The 23,961-nt window shown below is 32.5% G+C and overlaps 3 protein-coding genes across 5 annotated transcripts in view; 2 read left to right on the top strand and 1 right to left on the bottom strand.

Moving 5' to 3' along the window:
- LOC131951765 (patatin-like phospholipase domain-containing protein 7) overlaps positions 1 to 3,518 on the bottom strand; it is a 34,563-nt gene extending 31,045 nt beyond the window's left edge. For all 3 annotated transcript variants that reach the window (XM_059314151.1, XM_059314152.1, XM_059314153.1), the window contains exons 1-4: positions 3,230 to 3,518; positions 756 to 837; positions 357 to 445; positions 144 to 241 (exon numbers count right to left, since the gene is read on the bottom strand). In XM_059314151.1, coding sequence (XP_059170134.1) covers positions 144 to 241; positions 357 to 445; positions 756 to 837; positions 3,230 to 3,361 — 401 coding nt within the window. In that variant the 5' untranslated portion in view covers positions 3,362 to 3,518. The remainder of the gene's footprint in view (positions 1 to 143; positions 242 to 356; positions 446 to 755; positions 838 to 3,229) is intronic.
- A 1,896-nt stretch (positions 3,519 to 5,414) lies between these two features.
- LOC131951762 (transcriptional protein SWT1-like) lies at positions 5,415 to 16,950 on the top strand. The gene is made up of 15 exons (XM_059314147.1): positions 5,415 to 5,510; positions 9,369 to 9,539; positions 9,870 to 11,472; positions 11,925 to 12,007; positions 12,453 to 12,494; positions 12,776 to 12,832; positions 12,972 to 13,053; positions 13,501 to 13,589; positions 14,074 to 14,172; positions 14,614 to 14,692; positions 15,427 to 15,515; positions 15,608 to 15,677; positions 15,930 to 15,976; positions 16,607 to 16,717; positions 16,873 to 16,950. Exons 2-15 carry the CDS (start codon positions 9,396 to 9,398, stop codon positions 16,948 to 16,950), a joined length of 2,673 nt encoding a protein of 890 aa, XP_059170130.1. The 5' UTR covers positions 5,415 to 5,510; positions 9,369 to 9,395.
- Positions 16,951 to 17,134: 184 nt separating this feature from the next.
- On the top strand, positions 17,135 to 21,456 carry LOC131951770 (uncharacterized). Its single transcript, XM_059314163.1, has 5 exons — positions 17,135 to 17,207; positions 17,766 to 17,851; positions 18,438 to 18,554; positions 19,512 to 19,679; positions 19,796 to 21,456. Exons 1-5 carry the CDS (start codon positions 17,175 to 17,177, stop codon positions 19,872 to 19,874), a joined length of 483 nt encoding a protein of 160 aa, XP_059170146.1. The 5' UTR covers positions 17,135 to 17,174; the 3' UTR covers positions 19,875 to 21,456.
- The last annotated feature ends 2,505 nt before the right edge of the window (positions 21,457 to 23,961 follow it).

Raw genomic sequence — 23,961 nt, 5'->3', positions numbered from 1 at the left:
TCTTATAAACAGATGCTTAATTACTTTTAAGTAGAAGTTAAATATCTGATGGAAAACCTTGTATCTTAAAATTCCTTTTGTGATACACAATATAATAAAATTTATATGTAAAAATTTAAAAAAAAACTAGAGTATTAACATACCTTCTTATTCTTGAAATCATGACTTTATGACTTGGTTTTCTTCGTATGCCACTGGTGGATGAAGCTGATCCTACAGTGTTTCTTGTAAAGCTTTTAACCTAATATTCAAGAAAAACATAAATTATAAAAGTTTAATTGATTTAATTAATTCATTAGATCAACTGATTAGGATACCATCAGTTCAATAACTTAGAGGCATAAATGAATCAATACCTTCCTGAGCATTTTTCTGCCAAAAAATAATATTTTCTCTCGTTTACGAAACCTGTACCTCTTGGGAGCTTCACTTTGACTGGGCAAAGCTTAAAATAGAAAACATATAAAAATAAACAAATAAATGAAATAAATATATAAATAATATATGTATATATATATATATATATATATATATATATATATATATATATATATATATGCCTATAAAATAATATATATATTTATAAAATACATTGCATTTTAAAACATAAGGTCTTAGCACTGTTCCGTGTTGAAAATATTTGTGATCAACAAAATTTTAATCTATTTAGTTTGGTTTTGTATAGTGTTGCAAATTTATTTTAGATATTTTAAAATGCCGGAATGTTTAAAGTAGTTTCTACACACAATGTTTACCTTTTGATTTAAATTTCCATATACCAAAGAATACTATCACTAATATGGTGATGATGGTCACAATCACTGAAACTGTGATACTCTGTGGAGATAAAATAATACAAAATATTTCTAAAATAATTTGCATGCTTTATATTACATTTTTAATAAATTGTTTGATTATAGTTTCTGTAATAACTGTTTATTAAACAAATTAAACGACCAATTAATAATCCTTAATAACCATTATTATTTTTTTTTAGCATCTTAAATCACTCTACACTGGCTGTTTTTGAGTTGGTTTGCCATAAAAGGCATTGGAAATTCTTGGAAATTCATGTACATTTTCTAAATTTCAAGCGTATTTTAATATTTGAAACGATAAGGTAAAAACATTTTTTCATATGTGTTTCTTAATGCAATAATTTAATATTTGCAATATAGTATAAAGTACCCTTTCCAACCTGACAATGCAGAGACAAGAGAAATAGAGTTCACCTGCTTCAGTGACTTCAACATATGAATGGATAGTGTGGTCAGCACTATGCAAAGCCGCCTTTAATTTCCCTAGCTAAAGTCAGTTACCCATCAGAGTTGGGTGGACTCAGGGACATTGTACTGACACAAAATCAGGATAAAAGCTCAAGACTTTCATTTCAAGTTAAAAAATAAGAGGACAGAGCAAAACTAGTGTTCTGAGGGGAATTGATTGTAATTGATACATTTTCTTCTATATTAAAATATAAGGAAGGTGTTGCATAATTGTTCATCTCCTTTACTTTCTGTCTTTATTATATAATTATGGGGGAAATAGATAAAACCAATTATAGACACAAATACTATTATATATATATATTTGACTACTTGTGACTACTTGGAAGAAGCTTCTTCCCCCTAAGCTAGTCTGCTCAGAAGAAGATGCAAAACGCAAAAACAGCTGCGCAAGAGGCTCAAATTATCCTTTAATAGCTTCACAATGGGATCAAATTACTCTTAAAGCCTTATTCTTCTGACAAAACTATTTGTACCCTGTGGTCGAGCAGTTGCGCTTTGGGCGGGTCGTCATGGGTTGCAGGTTCATAGTAGAGATATAGGCCTAGTATGTTTGCAAGGCGGTTAAGTTTCATTATTTTGTATTGTCAAGTTACAAGTATCTCCCAGGCATGATACTATAAATAAACATTTATGAACTTACAATGACCCCAAAACTGAGGCCAACAAAATTTCAAATAGCTATTGCCCAAGCTATGACGTATGCTGATAATTAAAGTCAATGTGAACTCACAGTGAACCTGCGACTGTGTAAGGATTTTTCTCCCGCTGATGATCACACGATATTTAATTGGAACAGTTCTAATGCTTTTTTTTTTTTACCTTTTCTAATTAAAAATCCCATTCATAAAAAAATAAGTAGATCTAGTGTTTTCCTAACGTTTTTGTGTGTTTCGGTTGTATTTATAATTATAATAAAATAAGCTCAACTGGAGGTGAACATGAAACGGGGAATAAAATGGCCGCCTTTGCGGGGTTTGCTCTGCGTAACGCTTAATCTTTACCCTAGGTGGCACGCGATCTAAAAAAAAACAGATAGCAGGAATGCCCGATATTTTTTTCGTGGTAACAATTTAATGTTGACATAGAGTCTAGATCTAGATCAAGTTTAAAGTGTATTTATATTATTTCAACACCTAAGAGTCTAGTACTTGTAAAAAACCAGCACAGTGTCAATCAGTGGGTCAGATGATAGTCATATATCTATCAGCAATCTAGATCTAGCTAAATCAAACTGTCCTTTAACTTTAACCTTTAGGCCTAGCTATCTAGCATGTGTGATAGTAGATCTAAGTCTATATTATTTTTACCCTATGTGAACTTAAAAAAAAAAGTTTTCAATTTGCTTGAGGGGGAGGGGGGTGGGAGGAAGAGAGAAGTGAAGACAGACGATCTCGTGAGCTTGGGTTCATTCTATGACGTATGCTTTAGGCCTGCTGAACTCACAGTGACCTCGCCGACCGTGGGCCGTGGTGGGATTTTCCACTCACGGGATAGTAAACGTAAGGCAAGCAAGCAATCACGCCAGTGACAATGTTTGGAAATTTTATATAAAATAAAAAAAAAATTAATCATAGTCTACGTCATATTTCAATATGAAAAAAATGTAAACAAAAAAAACAACTAGTACCGGCCGAGCTAACCCCGGATTCGAACTCGGAACTCCGCATCTATGAACTACAGTCTACAGCTGGCACACTGTTGTGTCAACCACACCGGATGTGAGACTTGTGCAAAAAGTAAGCGATTTCAATTACAAGATGGCAAATCCAACCTGCGAGACGCGCAGTCTATTCCTTAGGGGCCAAGCTCTGCGAGATGCGTAGTCACTTCGGAATAAAATACGCTAAAATGGAGTTTTACCCAAATTATAAATACATAAATGCCTAGTAGAATCTAGATCTATAAGAATTGATGTCTAATAATCTACTTTTTGCACATACCGTTGTAAATTCTGGATAGCCGGAGAACCAAAGCCAAAGCTCACTAGTGAAACTGGAAACTTGGGATTCCGACTCGTCCATCATCACAGATGAGTTAGATCTACTACTTAGATCTGACAAGTTTGTTTCCATAATTTAAGTTTTTAAACAAAATATCCTACCCTACATTTTATAAACATGTGTGCCATGTAGCTAAATAAATTTGGACGGTTTATTCATGGTTGTGCTTATTGTTTATAAATAAATTATTGTTCAATGGACCCTGGTGTTTATTTGCGTTTCTCGGTTGGTCAAGTTTGCCAGATCATAATTTCGTTAACTTGCCAATCACCAGATTAAAGGCTAAAAAACGAAGGGATATAGATCTATTTTGATCTCATTTGTTATATTCTGCGAATTACGCCTAAGGTTAGGGTTTAAATTTATAGTTAGGTTTTACGGCTAAACAAAGACCATACTTTCAAAATTTCATATCAACGTTTCTGACACTCTAACCAGTGGTTCTTATTCTTTTTGGAAATATCGCACCTCACTAATTTTATACGCGCCTTCTTAATGGTTCTATTGTCAGCAATGAAATTGAACATCATACGAGTCTGGTGTGTCTTGATCCCCGGCGAATCCCTGAGACTGACTTACTCAACCATTAATAATAATAATAATATGGCTCTATTGAACATATGTTAAAACCCACTGCTTAAAAAACGAATACTTAGATGCAGTGTTTATTCCAGACTTTTTTTCTTCGGGGGGGGGGGGGGGCACTGTTAAAAGTATATATTTTCTGTATGAATTCAGATAAATTATATAAATTTCATTTCGTTCGGGGGGGGGGGGGGGGGGGGGGGGGGGGGGGGGCGGTGAATTTTGCGTGGACGAAACTCTGCTTAGTTGCATAAAAACTTAAAAAACGGTGGCATTAACTTATTAAATTAAACGAGCCGACCCGCGGCGTATCATACGCCGCTATTTATTTGTTTTATTTTCTACTTTTCAGTAATTCATAATATGTGAATTCGACAATACCACTGTTGTCACTGAAAATATTTGCTTTAAAACACTATCAGTAAGTCGTTAAGGACGATAACCCCCCCCCCCCTCCTTTCCCCCAACCCCTAACCCCCCCCCCCCCCCGTGAAAGCAACCTCCTATTAGCTACCTCCCCTAAGTTTAAAATAGTTTCAAACTAAATTATCTGCCCCTAATAGTCGTCACTCAAACCCGGCTCTACGATTGTAAACATTTAGCGTGAACCACAGCTCACCAGAGGAACAAAGGGGACTGCAAGGCGCGCTTACTGTTTTCTAACGTCTCCAAGAAGAGAATTATATAGATAGATAGATATTAAACCACAACATATTGCTAAAATATTCTACAAACCTTTTTAAAAAGATCAACGTAAACAAAATTCCATTTTAAACTGTTGTAGTTTTTAAAATAAAAATAAAATAAAAACAAGAATAAATAATACAATCAAATGAAAAATGATTAATACTTATGCAATTAATATAGATTCTATTTTGAGTCTAAATTTAAAATCACTGTACTGTCCATAAACAATTTTATTTTGGTGACATTTAAATTAAATCAGTCTGTAAATCTAATTTAAGATTACGCAGCATGAGTCTATTTTCTTGTGTATAATTCAGTAATGCAGATCATAATGAGCTTTATTTTTATTTTTTTTCTACCATGTGCATTTAGGCTTAGGCGCCCGCAAAGGCCGCCTTTGCGCCAAATAACATGTTATATTTTATAGCATATCTATCTAGGCCTACATTTAACATTTGGAACAGTGGTGTCACTAGATTGGGTGTCACTTGGTGTAGGCTAAAAAGAAAAGGTGTCCCAGCCACTGATGGATTCTTTAGTATGTAGGCATCTGCTATAATAGTAATATTCTCCCGATTAATAGTGTTACCCTGTGCTAAACGAGGTATCAACTTATTAGATTAGTAATTACTTCAATTGACTAGTAATATTTTCTTTGGAAATTTTGGTGTCACCCTGCTTGTAAACTGGTTAGGAATAAGTGGAAGCCCAGTAATATTATTGTATTGGAATAGATAGAGTATTGTCAATTTATTTTTCTAGCCAAAAAAGGTATGAAAAATGTAATTAAAAAAAAGTGAAAACATAGAGTTAATTTTGCGAAACTCAAGGGAAAGCACTGTAAAATTAGAAATGAATGGTAGCCTAGGCCCATTTCTGTGATGATTACATTAAAGGAACCCTTACATGGGATTAGTTAGACTATTAGACTCTGTGACTCTATCTATTGGTAACGGGTAACGATGTCAGCGTTAGGTTGTTAGTACAGTAACAGTAACTGTAATATCAGGTTTAGTTTTATCAGTTATGGTTAGAAAAATTAGGGTTAGGTCCGGGTTAGGGCTAGAGATCTAGGTAATCTATCGTTTCGGGTACGTAAAATCGCCCGCGACTAGTAATGTGAAAAACAGGTGACTCCTTAAATTTTTAATAGGGCCTAATTATTTCACATTTTGAGGAGGATTTGTGTTTTGAAAAATACAAAAATGTTTCCTTGTTTCATTTATGTAGATCTACCTGTTTTCAAACAATTGAATTAAAACTTTTCAATAATAAATGAAGACTAGCGATGTTTCCAACAGATGCCACCTTGCTCATTTAGCAGCCATCTTATTTAAGTTCTTTCTTTGTTAACGAGATTCAGGGGAAGGCAACTCTATTTTACAAATGGTTGCTGTTTATATAGGAAATCCTGCTCGCAAACACTGCTGTTAAAAGTTAATTTCTTGCCTATATTGATATATTTAGCTATTGATTTAGGTTTATTATTCATTTATCTATAATATTTGACACAAATTTATATATCAAAATATACTTCTATTAAAGCCTTGACAATGAGGTAACTTTTTCGTACATTACTAGCCGCGGGCGATTTTACGTACCCAAAACGATAGATTACCGAGATCTATTCTATTGATTATCATTATTGATTGTTACTTTACTTGTGTTACTTAGGCCCTACTTAATTAATTATTAATTAATTATTAATTATAATTACTTAACTTTAACTGAACTGAACTTAACTTAAACTTATTACTTGGGTAATCTATCGCTTTAGTTAGGTTAGGTACGTAAAATCGGCCGCGGCTAGTAATGTACGAAAAAGTTACCTCAGTGTCAACTGTCAAGGCTTTACTTTAATATAAGTATTTTGTGAAATATTTGTGTCAAATATTATAGATAAATGATTAATATACCTAAATTGCTAAATCAATGGCTAAATAATAAATATATCAATATAATATTATAGATCTAGGCAAGAAGTGTTTGGGAGCAGGATTTGCTATATAAAAGCAGCTATCTGTAAGTTAGAGTGACTTCCCCTGAATCTTGCGCTATAAGTTTACAATACAAATAAAATAAAACAATGAGCATTGTTGCATCTGTTGGAAACATAGCTAGTCTTCATTTATTACTGAAAATTTTTAATTCAATTGTTTAAAAACAAGTAGGGGCCTACATTAATGAAACAAGGAACCATTTTTTGTATTTTTCAAAACAAAAATCCTCCTCAAAATGTGAAATAATTATTAAAATTTAAGGAGTCCCCTGTTTTTCACATTACCAGTCACGGGCGATTTTACGTACCTAAAACGATAGATTACCGTTACTTGTTAGTTGTTAGGACTTGGGTTAGCCAGGGCAGGAGGGCAAGTTTAGTGATATTTTTAATTTTAGGTACAATAGTTAGTGTCATAGATTACTCATAGCATAGACTCATAGCATAGATTCTCCATTATTGTATTAGCAAGTCATATGTGTAGGACCCCATCATTTAAAATCTATGTCATCAGTGATAGTAGTAGGATTAATATTTATTAATAATAATAAAATAATAATAAGACTAGCATATGTATTATGTATGTAGTATATGTACTATTATGTAGGGTAGGGTATAATTTCCACTACTATAATTAGTAACAGTATAGGTTACCATGCCAAAGATACTTTTAAGATAGGCTTGTTAAATATTAATTATTAATGGCTTAATTAATAATAAAATATTAAAATAAAAAATATAATAGGCCTAATTATAATTTGGTTACTGCAATTTATCAAGGCACACATTTTAAAACTTAACTAATGAAACCACATTTTAGCCTATAAAATCATCTAAAAATTCATATATTTATTATTTCTTAATATAGGCCATAGAATCTATAGGCCTAATTTAATACATAGCAGTAGTTCCCAAACTTTTTCAAGTAGCGACCCCCTTTTATAAAAAATAAGTGACCTTGATCCCATTGAATTAAAAAGTCAAAATTAGTGAGGAAATTAATAAGCACTAAAATAAGATTTTCTAGTAGTCTTTCAATTTGAATTATTCTTGATAACCTGAAGTTTCTGGGAAAATAAACGAAAATATCTCTTTTCGTGATAATCTTGGGGCATTTTCCCAGAAGCTTCAGGTTAAGCTTATGTTGATGTTCGAATAATCAGCTAGGTATGATAATCTCTTTAACCACTCTTTTTCGTTAAAGTTTATCAAAAGATCTTTTTTTCCTTACACTTCCAAGAACAAGTTAATTTCATCTTTCAATTCAAAAACATGATTCACAACATTTCCTTTTGACAGCCAGCATACTGTAGCGTAGAAAAGCAGAATCATGTGATCTTTATTCATGTCTTTGCACATTTCTTTAAACAGACCAGTGTTTAGCGCTCCAGATTTAATATATTTTATGACTTTTATTAGCTATGGAGTCAGACGAGTCTTGCTGGCGAGGACATACCGGTGAATTATACAGTGGATTCCCCTTGGTTAGGGAGCTAATTCTTTTACTGTTTTCTGAAAGTAGTGAAAGCCTGATTTTGACCCAAACATAGATTGCGCACCATCAGTACGAACCCACAGCCATATTCCCATTTTAGACTCCAATTTCAATAAGCATATTTTTTTCACTCCATAATATTTTCACAAAATAGCAGCTTTTCTTTGCTATCATCTGAATTAATATATTTCACAAAGACAAGCCATGAACTCACGTTTGTTGATTCATCAACTTGAAAAGCAAACAATAGTGAAAGCTTGATTTCAAAATTTGTTCTTTAACATCTACGGGCATGTCTGCTATAAGCCACTGAATAGTATTATTAGACAGAGATATTTGATGTATAATTTCATCATCTTCAACATGCAGGGTTTGATGACATTTTCTCCTATTGTGTGTTTTTTTACATTGCTTGGCAATTTCTAATGCGACTTCATTTGAAACTTGCACTAATGCTGTGTTTCCTTGGTGAAAACTTCCTGTTCGATCAAATCTCTGACGTTTGCAACTAGCTTCATGCCGACAAAAAACTCCATATCTTTTTTTATTGTGTTCCAATTGACTCGCCTTAAAATGACGTTTTAGTTTTAAAGGTTTCATAAACTCATGACTAAGAACAACTTTGCACTGTATGCACTGTTTCTTCTCTATTCCATTTCCATTGATGTTAGTAAAGTCAAATTTCAGATATTCTTCTCAATATTTATGTTTTTAATTTCTTAGCTAGGGTTTAGTCTACCAGTTGGCTACCCCCCAGAAAGCCCTTTGCGACCCCCTGGGGGTCGCGACCTACAGTTTGGGAACCTATGACATATAGTATAGAGGTGATACATCTACAGGCCTATCCAAATGTCTATATTTTAACTAGGAAAGTTGGTGGAGGAGGGCAAGTGTGTTTCATTTGATTTTTTAACATCTTATGTATTGGAATATACAGACTAAATATTTTTTAGAATACTACATTGATCATATCACTTTAAAAACACCATCTTTAGCTAATATACCGTAGTTACTATAATAAACCTTAGTTACGCATTGAATATTATTTTGGGAAATTGAAATTTGCTCTCTTCAACCCCTTGTTCTTGCAGAAATTAGAAGGTAGTAGCTACATGTCTGATATGAATTTAGCTGTAGGTTGATATACTCAACTGCTGTTGTTGCATACAAAATGCAAGGCTACAAGCACAACTTCTTTCATAGTAATCTAGCAGTATTAGTTTGATTGTGATTGTGTTGAAATTGATCTTAACATACACAATAAAGAATAATTAAAAATTATTAAAAATTATTACAAAATTAAAAATTTTCAGGAAAATAACACTACTTTAAGGATAAAAATGAGTTTTTCAAATGGTGAAGATAAATCTCTTCCACCTAACTGGGATATAAAACATTCAAAAACTAGAGGTGGGAGAGTCTACTATTACAACAGAGTAACTGGAGAATCAGTGTGGAAACTTCCTAAAGCCACAAGTGATAAGGTAACCATAAAATGTTTTTTTAGTATTAAAGAAAGTAGGATTGAATTCAGTGAAAGAATTACTTTATGGGAATAAGAACTACTCCAAATTATGAAAGGGTTAATTCATTTTGCTGTCTATTATAGATAATTTTATGTAATACAGTTTAGAAATTAAAAACAATTTCTTAAAGTTAAATTTTATAAATTATAAATACATAATTTTCCAATTAGTGAATTTTTCCTCATCTAAATTTTTTTACTGAAATTAATAAAGCCATCTAAGCAATATATACAAGCTGTGGAACATGTTAAAATTGCTTTTCAAAATAAAATACAAATATTCCTGCAGGTTCTCTCTAATGTACTGACACCTACAGATGCGCAGGGTCGTAATGAAAATACTGAAATACAAGATCAAACTTTTCATAAAAGAAAACAGCCTTTTAGCCCAGAAAATATGTTGCTAGAGAAGAAGTCAAAGCCTGAGAATGTGTCAGTAGTAAAGAGGAGCGCTTCAAGAATTCCAATACCCATAAAGAAACACAAGTCATTATCCAAGGGGAAGCAAAAAACTGAAGGGGCAACAACTTTAAGGGAGGCAATCAAGCCAGAAGAGTTATCTTCAGTAAGGGAGAGAGACAAGTCTGAAGGTTTATCTTCAGCAGTTGGGAAAAACAAGTTTAAGAGCTCAACCTTATTAAAGAAGACTAACAAGTCTGAAAGTTTTAAAGACAGGTTTGAAGGTTCAGCATCATTGCGAGAGACAAACAGATCTGAAGGTTTACCTTCAGTAAGGGAAAAATCCAGGTCTGATGATTCAGTATTATCAAATAACTCAAACAAGTTTAAAAGTTCCATACCATCAAGGGAGACAATTAAGACAGAAATTTCATGTTTAGCAAAGGAGACAAAAAAACCTGAAGGTTCTGCATCAGCATGGGAGACATACCAGTCTGAAAGATCCTCGTCACAAACCAAACAGAAATTAAAAAGCTCAGCTGAGATTAACAACTCTCTCACATGCTCACCCTCCAGGACAAATAGCACATTTTTAAATAAATCAGTTCAAAATTGTGACGGAACTCTTGCTGAAAAAAGTTTCATTAATAGTTTCAGTCCAGTTATTAAAGCTGATCAAGATCAGATTTTTGACATAACAAGAAAAGATCTGGTAGATGGCAGGAAGCCAGAGTTGGAAGTTCAGAGTCAAGTGGCCATTGAAAGTCCTGCTGGTACGCTGACCACAACACGACCTATTGCAAAAGCCAGGAAACGTAAAAAAGAGAATTCCATGGGCGAAGCTCCAACAAACCTAGGTAATACTGTAGACCCTGATCATGCAGCACAGTCAGCTAATACTGTCATTGCAATCCCCAGTCCAGCTGAGATGAATACAAATTTCAATGTAATTCCAAGTGAAAAAGGGGATGATGCAAACAGGCAAAAAGAAACAGTTGATATCCTTAATGGAACTGTTGACCAGGTTAGCCAAAGAAATGTGGCCAAATTAAGTTTTTCTGGAACTAACAAAAGCAGACGAGATGGAATAACACATTCAAACCAAATGAAATCACAGAAATCCCATTTAACCTCAAGTTTGTTATTGGGTACGAACTCTCTTCAACAAAACCAGTGTTATAGTGAGAATAATTTTAACTTAAACACAGCAATTAGAAAAAACATTCCTGCTGATAATAGACCAATTTCTCCTACATCAAAAGACTTTTCTCCTGGTCTTTCATTAACACCTGGTTCTAGAGGAGGGAGCAATGATGTTAAAACTAGCAGCAATGTGGATCTGATAAATGCAGGATCTAATGAAAACATATTGAGTTTTGAGAACTTACAGTCTAGTCACTATTCTCCATTCAGTGGATATGATCAAAACTGCAATCATAACATTGATGTTGGAGCTATACCTAACAGTGGAATAACAATAGATGTGATACAACGTAAGTCCTTGTTTCATTTTTCTTGTACTGTTACTGAGGCATTGATGTAATTAAAAGAAATAATGTTAGCCATAACTTAACGTAAGGTTTTTACCCCTGTGGGATGGTTGGTAAAGTGATAGCGTGCACAAGTTTACAGTACATCACTGAGTCCAACCAGCTCATAACTTTACTTAAGTCAGGAAAAGTAAATACAGCTAAGCATAGTACTGACCACACAATCCCTTTAGTTGCCCAGATAATTAAAGCAGGTGAACTCTACTTTGTCTATGATATCATCATGTCAGAGGAGAAAAAAATGACCATCGAAATCTTTAGTTTAATTAATTTGTTGTTTTAAGATTATATATTCAACACTCAATATATTTTAAACCAAGGGAGAGAATTAACTACACACCTTTCATATTTATTTTTAATGAATAAAATGATTGACTTTGTTTTCATTTTAAAAGCAGCAGCAAATGATGGGAATGATAGGTTAGAGGAAGTGGAGGACATGGAAGTGGATGAGGATGATGAATTGCATCTTTCTAATGTTAGTGAAATTTGTTTTCTATGTAACACTTGTTAAAGTTATGACCTTTGTAACTTAATATTAAGTTTAGAATTACATTTATATGTTTAAAAAAAATCCTAATACCTTGTCTATAAAGCCCTCTCTAAAATCTGAAAAAGAAATACTGAAATATTAAAAAAGTTTATTGTGTAAATAGACATGATTATTTTTAATTGTAGTAAAAATATTAAATTCAAAGTTTTATTTACTTGTTGGGTAGTCACCCCATAGGAAGAAAGTAAAAAACTATTCACATTTTAATTCATTCTGTTTCATAATTGCATTAATAAAAATAAAATCACCTAATTTAAATACACATCTAAAAATTTTAATTAGGTTAAATAAAAAATAGTCAGCGTTATATTTCAAGTTTCTATTTATTTTTAATCCTCCTTCATCTGGTTATCTGTTGTGCTTTTAACAGCTCCAGGATGTAAGAAAGCAAGCACTGCCAATATCCCATCAGGTAAAATAACCAATCACAAACACTAATATTTAACACAGAATTATACCTCTTACCTTTCATATTATGGTATTGGCTGTTTTAGAGTGTTGAATAAAGATTTCCCTGGAAAATTGTGCTCTGACAGATTGATTTTAATGTTGTAAACTAAAATGCTTTCATGTTAGGAGTACCTGAATTGGCTGAATTAAGAAAAGTAATGAGTTATGTGATTATTTAAATCGAATATTTCATATTTTTTCACAAATGGTTTTGTAAAGAATGTAATAATTTTTTTCTTTCAGCCTTGTGATGTATTTATAGATACAGTTCCTAATACAGATAACTCAAAGAATGCACAAGTAAAGATTTCATTCAATATTCATAGATGTTTTAAATTTTAGCAGGCATTTGAGAATTTATGATTTCCATACCTTATTTAATGATTATGTAGTTAAATGTTGTCAATAGATTTGTAACAGTAATTTGATATTGTTTCAGAAATTTGTTTTGATCATTGATACAAACATTTTGATTTCCTGCCTGACAATAGTGCAAAATATTTTATTCATGGATATTCCAGGTACATTTTTTTATGCTTTCTGGTAACAATTGAATATCAGTGATCTACTTAATATAAAAAAGTATTTTTAATTTAGTCTGATGGTCCAAAGGGCAAATAAAGTAGATTTCACTTGTTTTTGTGACCTCTGCATATAAAGATATAATGTGACCATTTCTATGCCCAACTGCTCTTACTTTCCCTAACTTGAGTCAGTTACCCATCATAGCTGGATGGACCTATGGGCTCCAGTCCCAAAATAAACTCTAGACTTATGGCTGAGTAGTCTTGCACTCTGACCTCACCTAGTCCTGCTTAATATAAATCATCACTTTGTATCTTTTGTTTACTAACAAATTAAACAATTATTATGTAATTATATAATATTAATAACATGAGTATAAAATATTCAGGTGTTATTATGAGAAATTAGTGCAAGTTATAAATTTTGATCTATTTTCTGTCTAGTATTTGGCCCTCCGTTGTTGGTGCTGCCGTGGGTGGTTGTACAAGAACTGGATTACCTCAAGAATGGCAATAAGTCAAGAACAGCTTCAGTAAGTTTTGGTTGGTCATTGTACATCATGTTGCTACATTTTATTGGAATTTTATTCACATATTTTAATCAGGCAAATTCTGCCACAAGCCAGCAAATTGAACCCTGGTCTATTAGTCTAAAAAAATAAAAAAGTTTAACCAAAATGTTGCTAATTGTTAACTATTGATGTGAGGCTATGATACATTTTAAAATTTTAATTTTGAGACAGTTTGGGAATTTGTTTTTTGTGACACATTTTGGAAGATTTTGTATATTTCTGTGTCGTTTTCCTGTGGTATTTCTGTGGTAAACGTTATTTATATCTGTAACACATTTCTGGAATTCTATTTATGTCTATGACATATTTGTGAAATTTTGTTTATGTCTGTGACTCATTGTAAAATTTTTATTTCTACAACACTTTTGTTAAAAAAAAATTTTTTTGTGAAACTTTAAATGAAGAAAATTGTTAAAATTTTATTTATTTCTGTGACACTTTTTAGATGAAGGAAACAGCAAACAAAGCAGCCAAGGCGATAAGGTTTATCAATGGCAAGCTCTCTGAAAGACACAATGGTTTAGTTGGACAGACACCCCAGGAGGTTTGTTTGAATAGTGCTGCAAGATTTCAGTTTGCACTTAATAATCCACACACAACAAACAATCCATGCATGACATACCATTTGTGCATGACAATCAATCTACAAACAGTACAGGAGGTTTGTGAAAACTCTAGCAAGATTTCAGTTTGCACTAAATGACCCATGCATTACATACTATTCGTGCATGACAATCAATCTACAAACACCTCAGGAGGTTTGTGTACATAGTGTTGCAAAATTTCAGTTTGTACTAAATAATCCATGCATGATGAACAACAAACAATTTATGCATGACAAACCCTTCATTCATGACAATCAATATACACGTGACAAAACAATTCACTCTGGGAATAATTCTTTCATAAACAAATCATGTCAACCATGACACGTTTTATCTGTTTTCCTTTAGTTTTTTAATAGTCTGAATTATTTTCTCACAAGGCAAATGAATCTGCAGACTTCCCAATTGAATGTAACGACGACAGAATTTTACAGTGTTGCATCCAGTGCAACAAAAAATGTAAGTCTAACAGTTGAATCCTTAGACCACATTTGCACTTTTGACATGCATACTATTTACATTTAGGAAAAAACCTTGCAGAATTTTCCTGTGAAACATATCTACTTACTAGTTGCAATTTTTTTTTTTTCTAGACATGTATAGTATACATATGGCAAATGTAAACGCAGTTTTAGAGACATTGTCTAGTAGTAGTTAGCCTGTATGGGCTGCTAGCATTTATTTTCCCTGGAGCTTGTCCTTGGTCATTAGCCACCATGATTGTTAGGGTCGGCCCATTTTCTTTTCCCCTGGGGGTTCCAGTCCATATACTTACAAATATTTAGAGATATGGAACTGATTCTTGTATATCAAATTAGATTAACTGGACATTTATAGAGACAATTTTTGAAAATGTTTACAATTACTTAGTTTTTGTATGGTTTGGTCAAATCCATGCTGAAAATAATGTTTCAAATCTTTGTATTTGTGCTGGCCAGAATATATTTTAGAAAATGAAATATGTTAGAAATGAGGCTTTTTAGCCTATAAGCACATCAGTATAAAATAATTAAATCATTATGTGATAAGATATTTTATGATTTCCTGGTGTACTCTCTAACTGTAAAGTAATTCAATACTAGATTTTAATTTTAGAAGACTGAAGTTTTTTTATGATACATTTTTCAATGGAAAACCAAACTGAAAGGTGTACGTGATTGTTGATGATTTTGTTTGTCTTCTGCCTTGTGTAGATATAAAGAGTCTTGTGACCTTGCTAACAAGGGACATCAATCTGATCAACAAGGCAACTATAATGGGAATCAATGCTGCCAACACAGAGGTAGTTTTTTTCTTATCCATTTTTTGTGTGGCTATTTACAGATCAAAACCTTTTTAAAATACTTGATAAATTGAATTGTTTTTTTTTTTAAGACTCTGTGGAAACTTCACAACCTACCTAAGCCTAGGTTTATAATCAATCAAAATCTGCTGCAGCCTCCAGGTAAGTGAGGAAGGTTTAAACAACTTTAACAAGTTTTTAATGTTAAATGTAAACTTAACAAGTTTTTAATGTTAAATGTTCACTTATCAAGTTTTTAATGTTAAATGTGCACTTATCAAGTTTTTAATGTTAAATGTTCACTTATCAAGTTTTTAATGTTAAATGTTCACTTATCAATTTTTAAATTATTTATTAAGTTTATTAATGTTAAATGTGTATTAGAAGTGAGATAAAAATAACATTTTTTTCTAGGCAGGCAAAGTAAAACAGAAGCAGAGAAAAATATGCCAGTAAAGCAGGTATGTTTCTACTAAGGGATTATTGTTAGGTTCTGGCTTAAGAGTGTAAAGTAAAGTTCTCTTTTCCAACCTGATGGTCCATGATATTCACCTGTTTCTGTGAAGGTGAAGTATGGCCAGCACTATGCCCAGCCATCTAACTTTCCCTAACAAAAGTAACCTTTATCTAATGTAAGTTAGATACCCATTAGAGCTGGGTGGACTTCGGGACGTTCTACTGACTTGATCCTAGATTCGAACATAAAGTGTGTTTATATGGTTTAAGGGCTGTCATACTTTTCCTAAGCTGGACCTTGAAAGAAATATTTTGAGTATTTTTCATCTGGGCTGTGAGGTGGACTTATTTTAGAATATAATCATGTGAAATTTTTTTTTTTAAGAATAAGATTGGTTTATATGTGTATATAAGTTGACTACCTTTCATCTAGGCCATTATCTGGACTATTTTAGAATATAGTCACTTGAAGACAATTTCTTTTATTAAAGAATAGGATTGGTTTATATGTGTATATTATTTGGCAGAGTGGATTTGATAAACAGATATTTTGTCTAGTGTGAGCTTGTTAAAGTTCTCCTCAAAAGTAGTTGTATTGTTAATTTTAAATATTGATGTCACATTGTCTAATTCAGCCTACTAAAGTTACATTGACAGACGGGAATGAAAATCGACAGACGCCAAATCTATCTAGTGCCACTACCTCATTGCCTGATCCAACACCTCATAAAAATGCGACTTGTATGGTTAGTACAACCTCTTTAAATTAAAGTTAATACTATTAATTTTTCTAATCTAGCCAAAAAAATTGTCTGTGTAAATGTTAACACTATTGATGTGTCTGATTTAGCCATCATATATTGTCTGTGTAAATGTTAACATAATGGTGTGTCTGATTTAGCCAACACAAATCGTCTGTGTAAATGTTAACACTATTGATATGTCTGATTTAGCCAATAAAAATCTGTGTAAATGTTAACACTATTGATGTGTCTGATTTAGCAAAAAAATATTGTCTGTGTAAATGTTAACACTATTGATGTGTCTGATTTAGCTAACAAATATTGTCTGTGTAAATGTTAACACTATTGATGTGTCTGATTTAGCTAACAAATATTGTCTGTGTAAATGTTAACACTATTGATGTGTCTGATTTAGCCACCAAACATTACCGTGATAGAACAACATCTATCAGTGTCACAGATGAATAAAGCCACAGCTTCAGCACCTGCACAGGTTAGTGTTAACAAAATAGAGACAGTCTGCCATCAAATCAATAAGTATTTTATTTTATTTAGTAAAAAAAAAGTAAAGATTCCTCTTAATACCTAGTGATCCATTGGGCAGATAAAGTAGTTTTGTTTTAGAAAATGAAATATATTGTTTCAGTAAAATGTTTACAAAGGAGGATATAGCTTTTGAAGAATTCAATAACATAAAATAAACCTTAATAGTTTGAAACACTGACCATTATGTTTTGTTTATTTCTTGAAATTTACATTTTATTATTATAAATGAATTATTTAAATGATGTAAAACAAATATATTGAGTGTGGAGTAAGAGAAGTAAGGAAAGAATAATTTTAAACCTTAAGGCCCTTAAAATAAGATAATCCATTTCCATGGCAAGTTTGTATGTGCAGACAGTTTTTAAGCTAAAAGTAATTTTTTTTAACACTTATTAACTTTGTAGTCTTAAAATTTTTTTATTATTAGTATTATCTACTCTGACTTTTTAGATTTTAACCTAAATTGTGTATTTTTTATTTAATTTTTTTTACTTTGAATTTCTAGTCTTCTGAACCACAACATGTTGAGGGAGACAACTCAGCAGTCCTCTCAAAGTTTGAATCAGTTTGGAGAGTTATCTTTGAAGTCAAGTAAGTGATGTAAGGTATAGCTGAACTATCATGGAAATACGTGAAAAATAGAATAAATTTATATGCTTTTTTACCTGAGTTATAAATCCTAAATAATTTGAAAATTTCAGTAGAAACCTTTAAAATATCATTAAAAAACCACCTTTATTGGTAATCATAAGCCTACAGTTCTAATATAATTTATTTTTACTTAGTATGTATTCAGTAACAGTAATGTTACCCTGTAGGACTTTGTGACCCATGAAATAGATAAAGTAAAATTCAGTTTCTGTGATTTCGCCGTATGAAGGGATAGTTTGGTCAGCATTGTGCCCACCACCTTTTCTTTCCCTCGCGTGATATACCAGTCAAAGCAGAGTGTATTCTAGGATATCTTACCGACTCAGACCTGAGATCTGAACTCAGGACTTACAGGTTGTGTGCTCTACCATGCGACCACAGCATTCCATATAAAATTTAAAAAGAGCCTTTAAAGAACATAAAAAAAATAATTTTTTTTTAAATCAATTAGAATTGGTCCGTTCTATTGTTGCCATCTTTTACTCACATTGAAGTTCAATCATTTCCCCCCCCCCCTCCCCACCAGGCAACAGATCAGTGATATTGTTTGTGCTGGCAAATCTCACATCAACTTTGGACAAGCTGTGGACATGTTGCAGACAATCCAACCCATCCTATCTGAGCTACGTGACCACTTTGACAGGTACTTGTGTTTAATACACAACAGTAGTTTCCCTTGGTTGTCTAATTTTATATGGTAGTTGTGTTTAATGTACAACAGTAGTTTCCCTTGGTTGTCTAATTTTATATGGTAGTGTGTTTAATGTACAACAGTAGTTTCCCTTGGTTGTCTAATTTTATATGGTAGTTGTGTTTAATGTACAACAGTAGTTTCCCTTGGTTGTCTAATTTTATATGGTAGTTGTGTTTAATGTACAACAGTAGTTTCCCTTGGTTGTCTAATTTTATATGGTAGTTGTGTTTAATGTACAACAGTAGTTTCCCTTGGTTGTCTAATTTTATATGGTAGTTGTGTTTAATGTACAACAGTAGTTTCCCTTAGCTGTCTAATTTATATTAGCATACATAAGTAGATCGTTTTAGTTCTCTACCCTAACAGGTTGTTGTTTTTAAGATACAACAGTACTTCCCTTGTATTTAAGGTACTACAATACTTCACCTGTATTTAAGGTACTATAACTCTTCACTTATATTAAACATACAACACTAGGCCTACTTCCCTGTATTTAAGATACAATACTTTCCCTGTATTAAATTTACAACAGTACTTCCCCTGTATTTAAAATAATACAACAGTACTTCCTCTGTAATTAAGATACAACAGTACTTCCCATGTAGTTAAGATACAACAGTACTTGCTCTGTATTTACAACAGCACTTCCCCTCAGTTGTCTTACTTTGGCAGTTTTATTTGTATTAGGAAAACAACACTAGTCCCCTTTTGTTGATTATTGGTAAATGTATTGAAGATAGTCGATTGAGTTTTTCTTAGCTGTTTTACTTGGAGAGGTTATTTAAGAAACTGCAGTAGCTCCCTTTAGTTATCAACATGCTAGTCTATTCACTTGTATTACATGTTGATAGATTGTTTAAACCACCCCATGAATGTGTTTACACAGGATGCCCCTCCATATTTCAGGTGCTTGTCCTTCTCCCCCCTCGTCCTTGACAAGTCTAAACCAGACTTCACCAAACTTTCTACCAGCCTCAACACCTTCTTCCAGTGTGCTGGTCTGTCTGGTACTGACCCCAGTCTTCCAGTCTCATCACAGCAGCTGATTGGCTACTTTCACATTTCTAAAAATAGGTACATCCTTGACCTAATTTTTTTTTTTTTAATTTAAGGAGCAGGTAGAATAAAATATTCGTGACGATTTATTTTTAGCTTTAATTATAAATTTTATTTAAATTTTTTTTCCCCAGAGTGATGTTGATGACTGGGCTGGAGCAGCTGACAGAATTGATACGCGACTATAACAGCTTGTCCCAGCAAATTTCTTGACAGATTAATCTGGCAACTTGTCTTCAATGCTACCAGATTTTTCACCACTTGTTATGGGTTTATCTGGCAACATCTTCAATACTACCAGAATTTTACCATTTTTTTGGTAGAAGGTGTAAAATTATACCATGATCTGAACTTGTCTTCAGTACTACCAGATTTTTACCACTTGTTATGGGTTTATCTGGCACCATCTTCAATACTACCAGAGTTTTAACATTTTTGGTAGAAGGTGTAAAATTATACCATGATCTGAACTTGGCTTCAGTACTACCAGATTTTTGCCATTTTTGATGGGTCAATCTGGCAACATTTTTGCAATGCTACCAGGTTTTTACCAATTTTGGTACCATCTGTGAAACTATACCATGATTTGAACTATTCTTGACATTCAATTAACCCGATATGACTTAAAGCCTGGAACCTGTCCAATATTCCTGGGCTTTTGAGAATTAAAGAGTTAAAACCAACATGATAAAGAGAGATGTTACTGACCTCCAAACATGTAGTTTGAATAAGATGGAACTGGAAGACATTGTACAAAATATGTCTAGCTGTTGTCTAGATTGGTTTCATTGTGAATTTCAGTCAGTTCAAACATATGGGGGCAGACCTATTCAATGGTCAACCATGAAGTATGCCTACGATTGGTTTGTTATTTTTAGTGATGCATATTTTTATGTGCCATGCATAAAGTCCAGAAAATTAACTCGAGTGGTAAACAGTGAATTACCAAAAATCAGTACAGCAGTCTGGTAGGGTAAATGCTACCAGGCTATAACCAATTGTGACAGATCAACCGGGTATCTTTTGTCCAGTATTGCCAGATTTTAACCTCTTGTGACAGGACTATCAGGCAACTTTTGTCCAGTATTGCCAGATTTTACTATTTTTGTCAAGGCTAACTGGCAAGTTGAAATAAAAATAGATGGCTGAGAAAAAAAAAACAAGTATAAAAAACTGATACTGTCAGCAACTGTTTGGATAATTGCAATCAGTTTTAATGTGACAGGATGTGAAGGGTAACTAATCCATTAGCACTGAATATCTAGTAATTAATTTATCTTAATTTAAAAGTAGTAACACTTGGTTTATGAGGGATAATTACTGGTTTGTTTTTAAACATAACTGGCATTAACGTACATGCATACAAATAACATTTATATATAATTAATTGCTTTTACAACTATTTGTTTTACACAAAGTTTGCCTTAAAAGTTAAGGCAGTCATATGCAGTATAAAAACCAAACCCAATAAAGTAAAGGCAGCGAATGAAATAATGGTGCTTTTTGTTAATAATAATAAATATTACTCCTTTGACTGTTTCATTAGTAAAAAATGTTAGTTTTTGTGCAAATTAGTTGTTTACAAATTTTTTGTTTATTTCCTTATGTTTATTTATTTGTACATATTATACATGTGATATGTTCTTATTCTTACATTCCTTGAATTGTTGAAAGGTAAGAGGAATCTGACTGTTATATATTTTACTAAAAAATACTTCCCAGTGTTGTAAAAATAATCTATGCATGACTTTTAGTACTGTGTTGAATGCATTTCTATAAAACATGTTTACAAGTATGTAAGTGTTTGTTGTTTTCAAAAACTACATATAAGGGTTAAAGGTTACAAGTTAAAGTATCCTACCTTGCTGTGATTTTAAAATGCAACAAAACAGGTGAAATAACTGTGAAATAGTAATAGACCTACTACTTCAACAATCTATTACTTGAAAAAAATAAAGAGATAATAGCAAAGAAATAATTTTAACGTTTTATAAAACGTAGTAGGTAAGTGGTGTGAGTTTCATGCAGGTACCCCCCCCCCCCTCTTTCCCACGAATCACGTTTAACGCCCCTCCCCCCCCCAACGAATTATTAGTTCATGTACAAAATACATACTTTAACTAGTGTATCCTTCCCCTCATCAGAAGTTTAAAGTCCATTCCCTACTCCCCCGAAGTAAAATGTCTGAAAGAAACATCGAATGGTGTGTTTAGAGGTGGTGTGTGGGAGTTGGTGTGTGCAGAAGGGGTGGAGTAGAGTCTATCGTTTGATGTATAAATTGAAAAGATAACTTGCTTATTTCATTTTAAAAAATCAGTTTTTAAACTTTAAATGACGATATATACACGAAAACAAACTAATTCTGTTTCAATCTTTACACCGACGTAAAGTTCACTTTTATAACTACTTTGTGTTGTAAATTCAAGTCTTTCTGATTTACGGTCGCGAAGCCGTACCGCATGTAACCCTCGAGTCAACTTTCAGCCCCGAATGAGTTGCTCGCCGAACGGTTTTAAAGGTTGACGACCGATGATGCTAAACGGATTTTACCCTTGCTAGAGCCTTCAAACAAGTTGTAAGTATCATTTTTAAAGTTTCATTTCCATTTTAATAAATGAATTTTAAGTTTGAATGTCAGTTTGGTTTAATTAGCACACGTTATTAATGTAAATTTGAACCCTACTAGTCCACGGTTTTAGCGTGTGAACTACGCTTGTACACATGGTGTGTTTAAACGTGAAGCTATTTAATTCAGGACATTAATACTTATAAAATATTATTAAAACACAAAAGAAACTTATAATTATAATAACTATACATTTTCATCAATTTATTTAAAACAAAAGATACTAAATTTTAAGGACTAATGTGATTAATTTTTAATTTTCTGTTGTGCACTTTGATTCTGATTCCCCTTCTGAATAATGTGAAATGGTCTGCGCCAGTCTCCTTAATAAAATGTACCAGATCTATTTTTAGATGGTGGTGCAATTTAATAAGATTGTACATGTTGTGACTTAGTTTTAAATGTTATATTAGTTGTAAGTGTAAGTAGTACTAGTAGTATTTCTCATTATTTATTTATTTTATATGCATATAGTAACAATGAAGGACAGTTAAGTTGTCCTATATGATGTTGAGAACTACAGTATGGCATCTTCATCATTGGATATCTCAACCATTGTGGCACAAACAACGAATATTTCATTCAATAGAATTAATGTTCAAAATGTACTATCAAGTATAAATTACTTTAAACAAAAAGGTGTTTTCAGGCTTTTTCATGTTTCCAGCTACAGTCATAGGACAAATAGTAGGCCTACACAATAGGCTAGTAGTAAATCTAATTATATTTTATTAATCACTAAAACAATTATTTATTCCTCCATAGCTGGAGACATTTATGGTGGCCTATCCAGAACTTTTCTTACAAGGGAAGGGAAGAAGGCCAAGCCCCCCCCCCCCCCAACTACAGTTGCCAAAACATATCACTTACTCTTGATGCTCCCCAAGATCAAGGTTGGGGGAAACAAGACATACAAAGATGTGGAGTTGTCGTTTTAAAAATTGTTCCCCCAAAGCAGTTATCAACCCAATAGGTTTGAATGTAACAGCAACTGCTGCATTACTTGTAGGCATCACGTCTTTATTAGATTACATTACATTACTCCACTAAATTTTGATTCTGTTTTTCCTGCTCTAGATAACTGTGGCATTTTTTTAAAATAATATTTTAACTCATGTGATTTTTGAAAATAATGAACACATTCTTCCTGTTAATGTTACCAACAAAATAGTTTTAGAGTTATTCTATGTCCAAAGCAAAAAAAAAAAAAAAATTTTATGAAAATAAAAGTGACCAAAACGCATTTTTGTCATTTTCAATTATTTTTTTACCTTAGAAAGACTCATTTTAGATGACTGAAAAAAATTGGGCATATATATTACAAACTTTGCAGTAACTTTACCAATTTCTACACTTCTATGTTATTTAGTTTAGAAAATATGGGTTCTCAAAAATGTCACTTTGTGAAAATCAGTTTTTTACCAAATTTTGCTTTTTTAAAAATCGCATAACTTTTTTTATTTATTAAGATATTTTTATAACATTTGTGGCATAGAGCTTACAATTAAAAGTTCTTTCATGACATACTCACTCCAGAAGTCTGCAATCAATAGTTAATTTCAGTTTGGACTACCTAATAGAATAGAATCCCGTAAAAAAAAAATTGCACACCAAGTGAACACCAAATAAAATGTGCATAAAAGTGGGGGATATTATTAGTACTTTATAAATTCA

This window comes from Physella acuta, unplaced genomic scaffold (assembly GCF_028476545.2).
Source record: "Physella acuta isolate Inbredline_101_S28 unplaced genomic scaffold, ASM2847654v3 ptg000826l, whole genome shotgun sequence".
NCBI lineage: Eukaryota > Metazoa > Mollusca > Gastropoda > Physidae > Physella > Physella acuta.
Note: the sequence above shows the minus strand (reverse complement) of the source record. Positions and strands in the feature narration are given on the sequence as shown.

Bases quoted from the DNA above. Each gene is read 5' to 3' on its own strand.
- LOC131951762 (XM_059314147.1), top strand. From the start codon at position 9,396: ATGAGTTTTTCAAATGGTGAAGATAAATCTCTTCCACCTAACTGGGAT. The intron at 12,008-12,452 runs GTTAGTGAAATT...TGCTTTTAACAG, and splicing joins ATGAATTGCATCTTTCTAAT to CTCCAGGATGTAAGAAAGCA. The intron at 12,833-12,971 runs GTAAAGATTTCA...ATATTGTTTCAG, and splicing joins ATAACTCAAAGAATGCACAA to AAATTTGTTTTGATCATTGA.
- LOC131951770 (XM_059314163.1), top strand. From the start codon at position 17,175: ATGAATAAAGCCACAGCTTCAGCACCTGCACAG. The intron at 17,208-17,765 runs GTTAGTGTTAAC...TTGAATTTCTAG, and splicing joins CAGCTTCAGCACCTGCACAG to TCTTCTGAACCACAACATGT. The intron at 18,555-19,511 runs GTACTTGTGTTT...TCCATATTTCAG, and splicing joins CTACGTGACCACTTTGACAG to GTGCTTGTCCTTCTCCCCCC.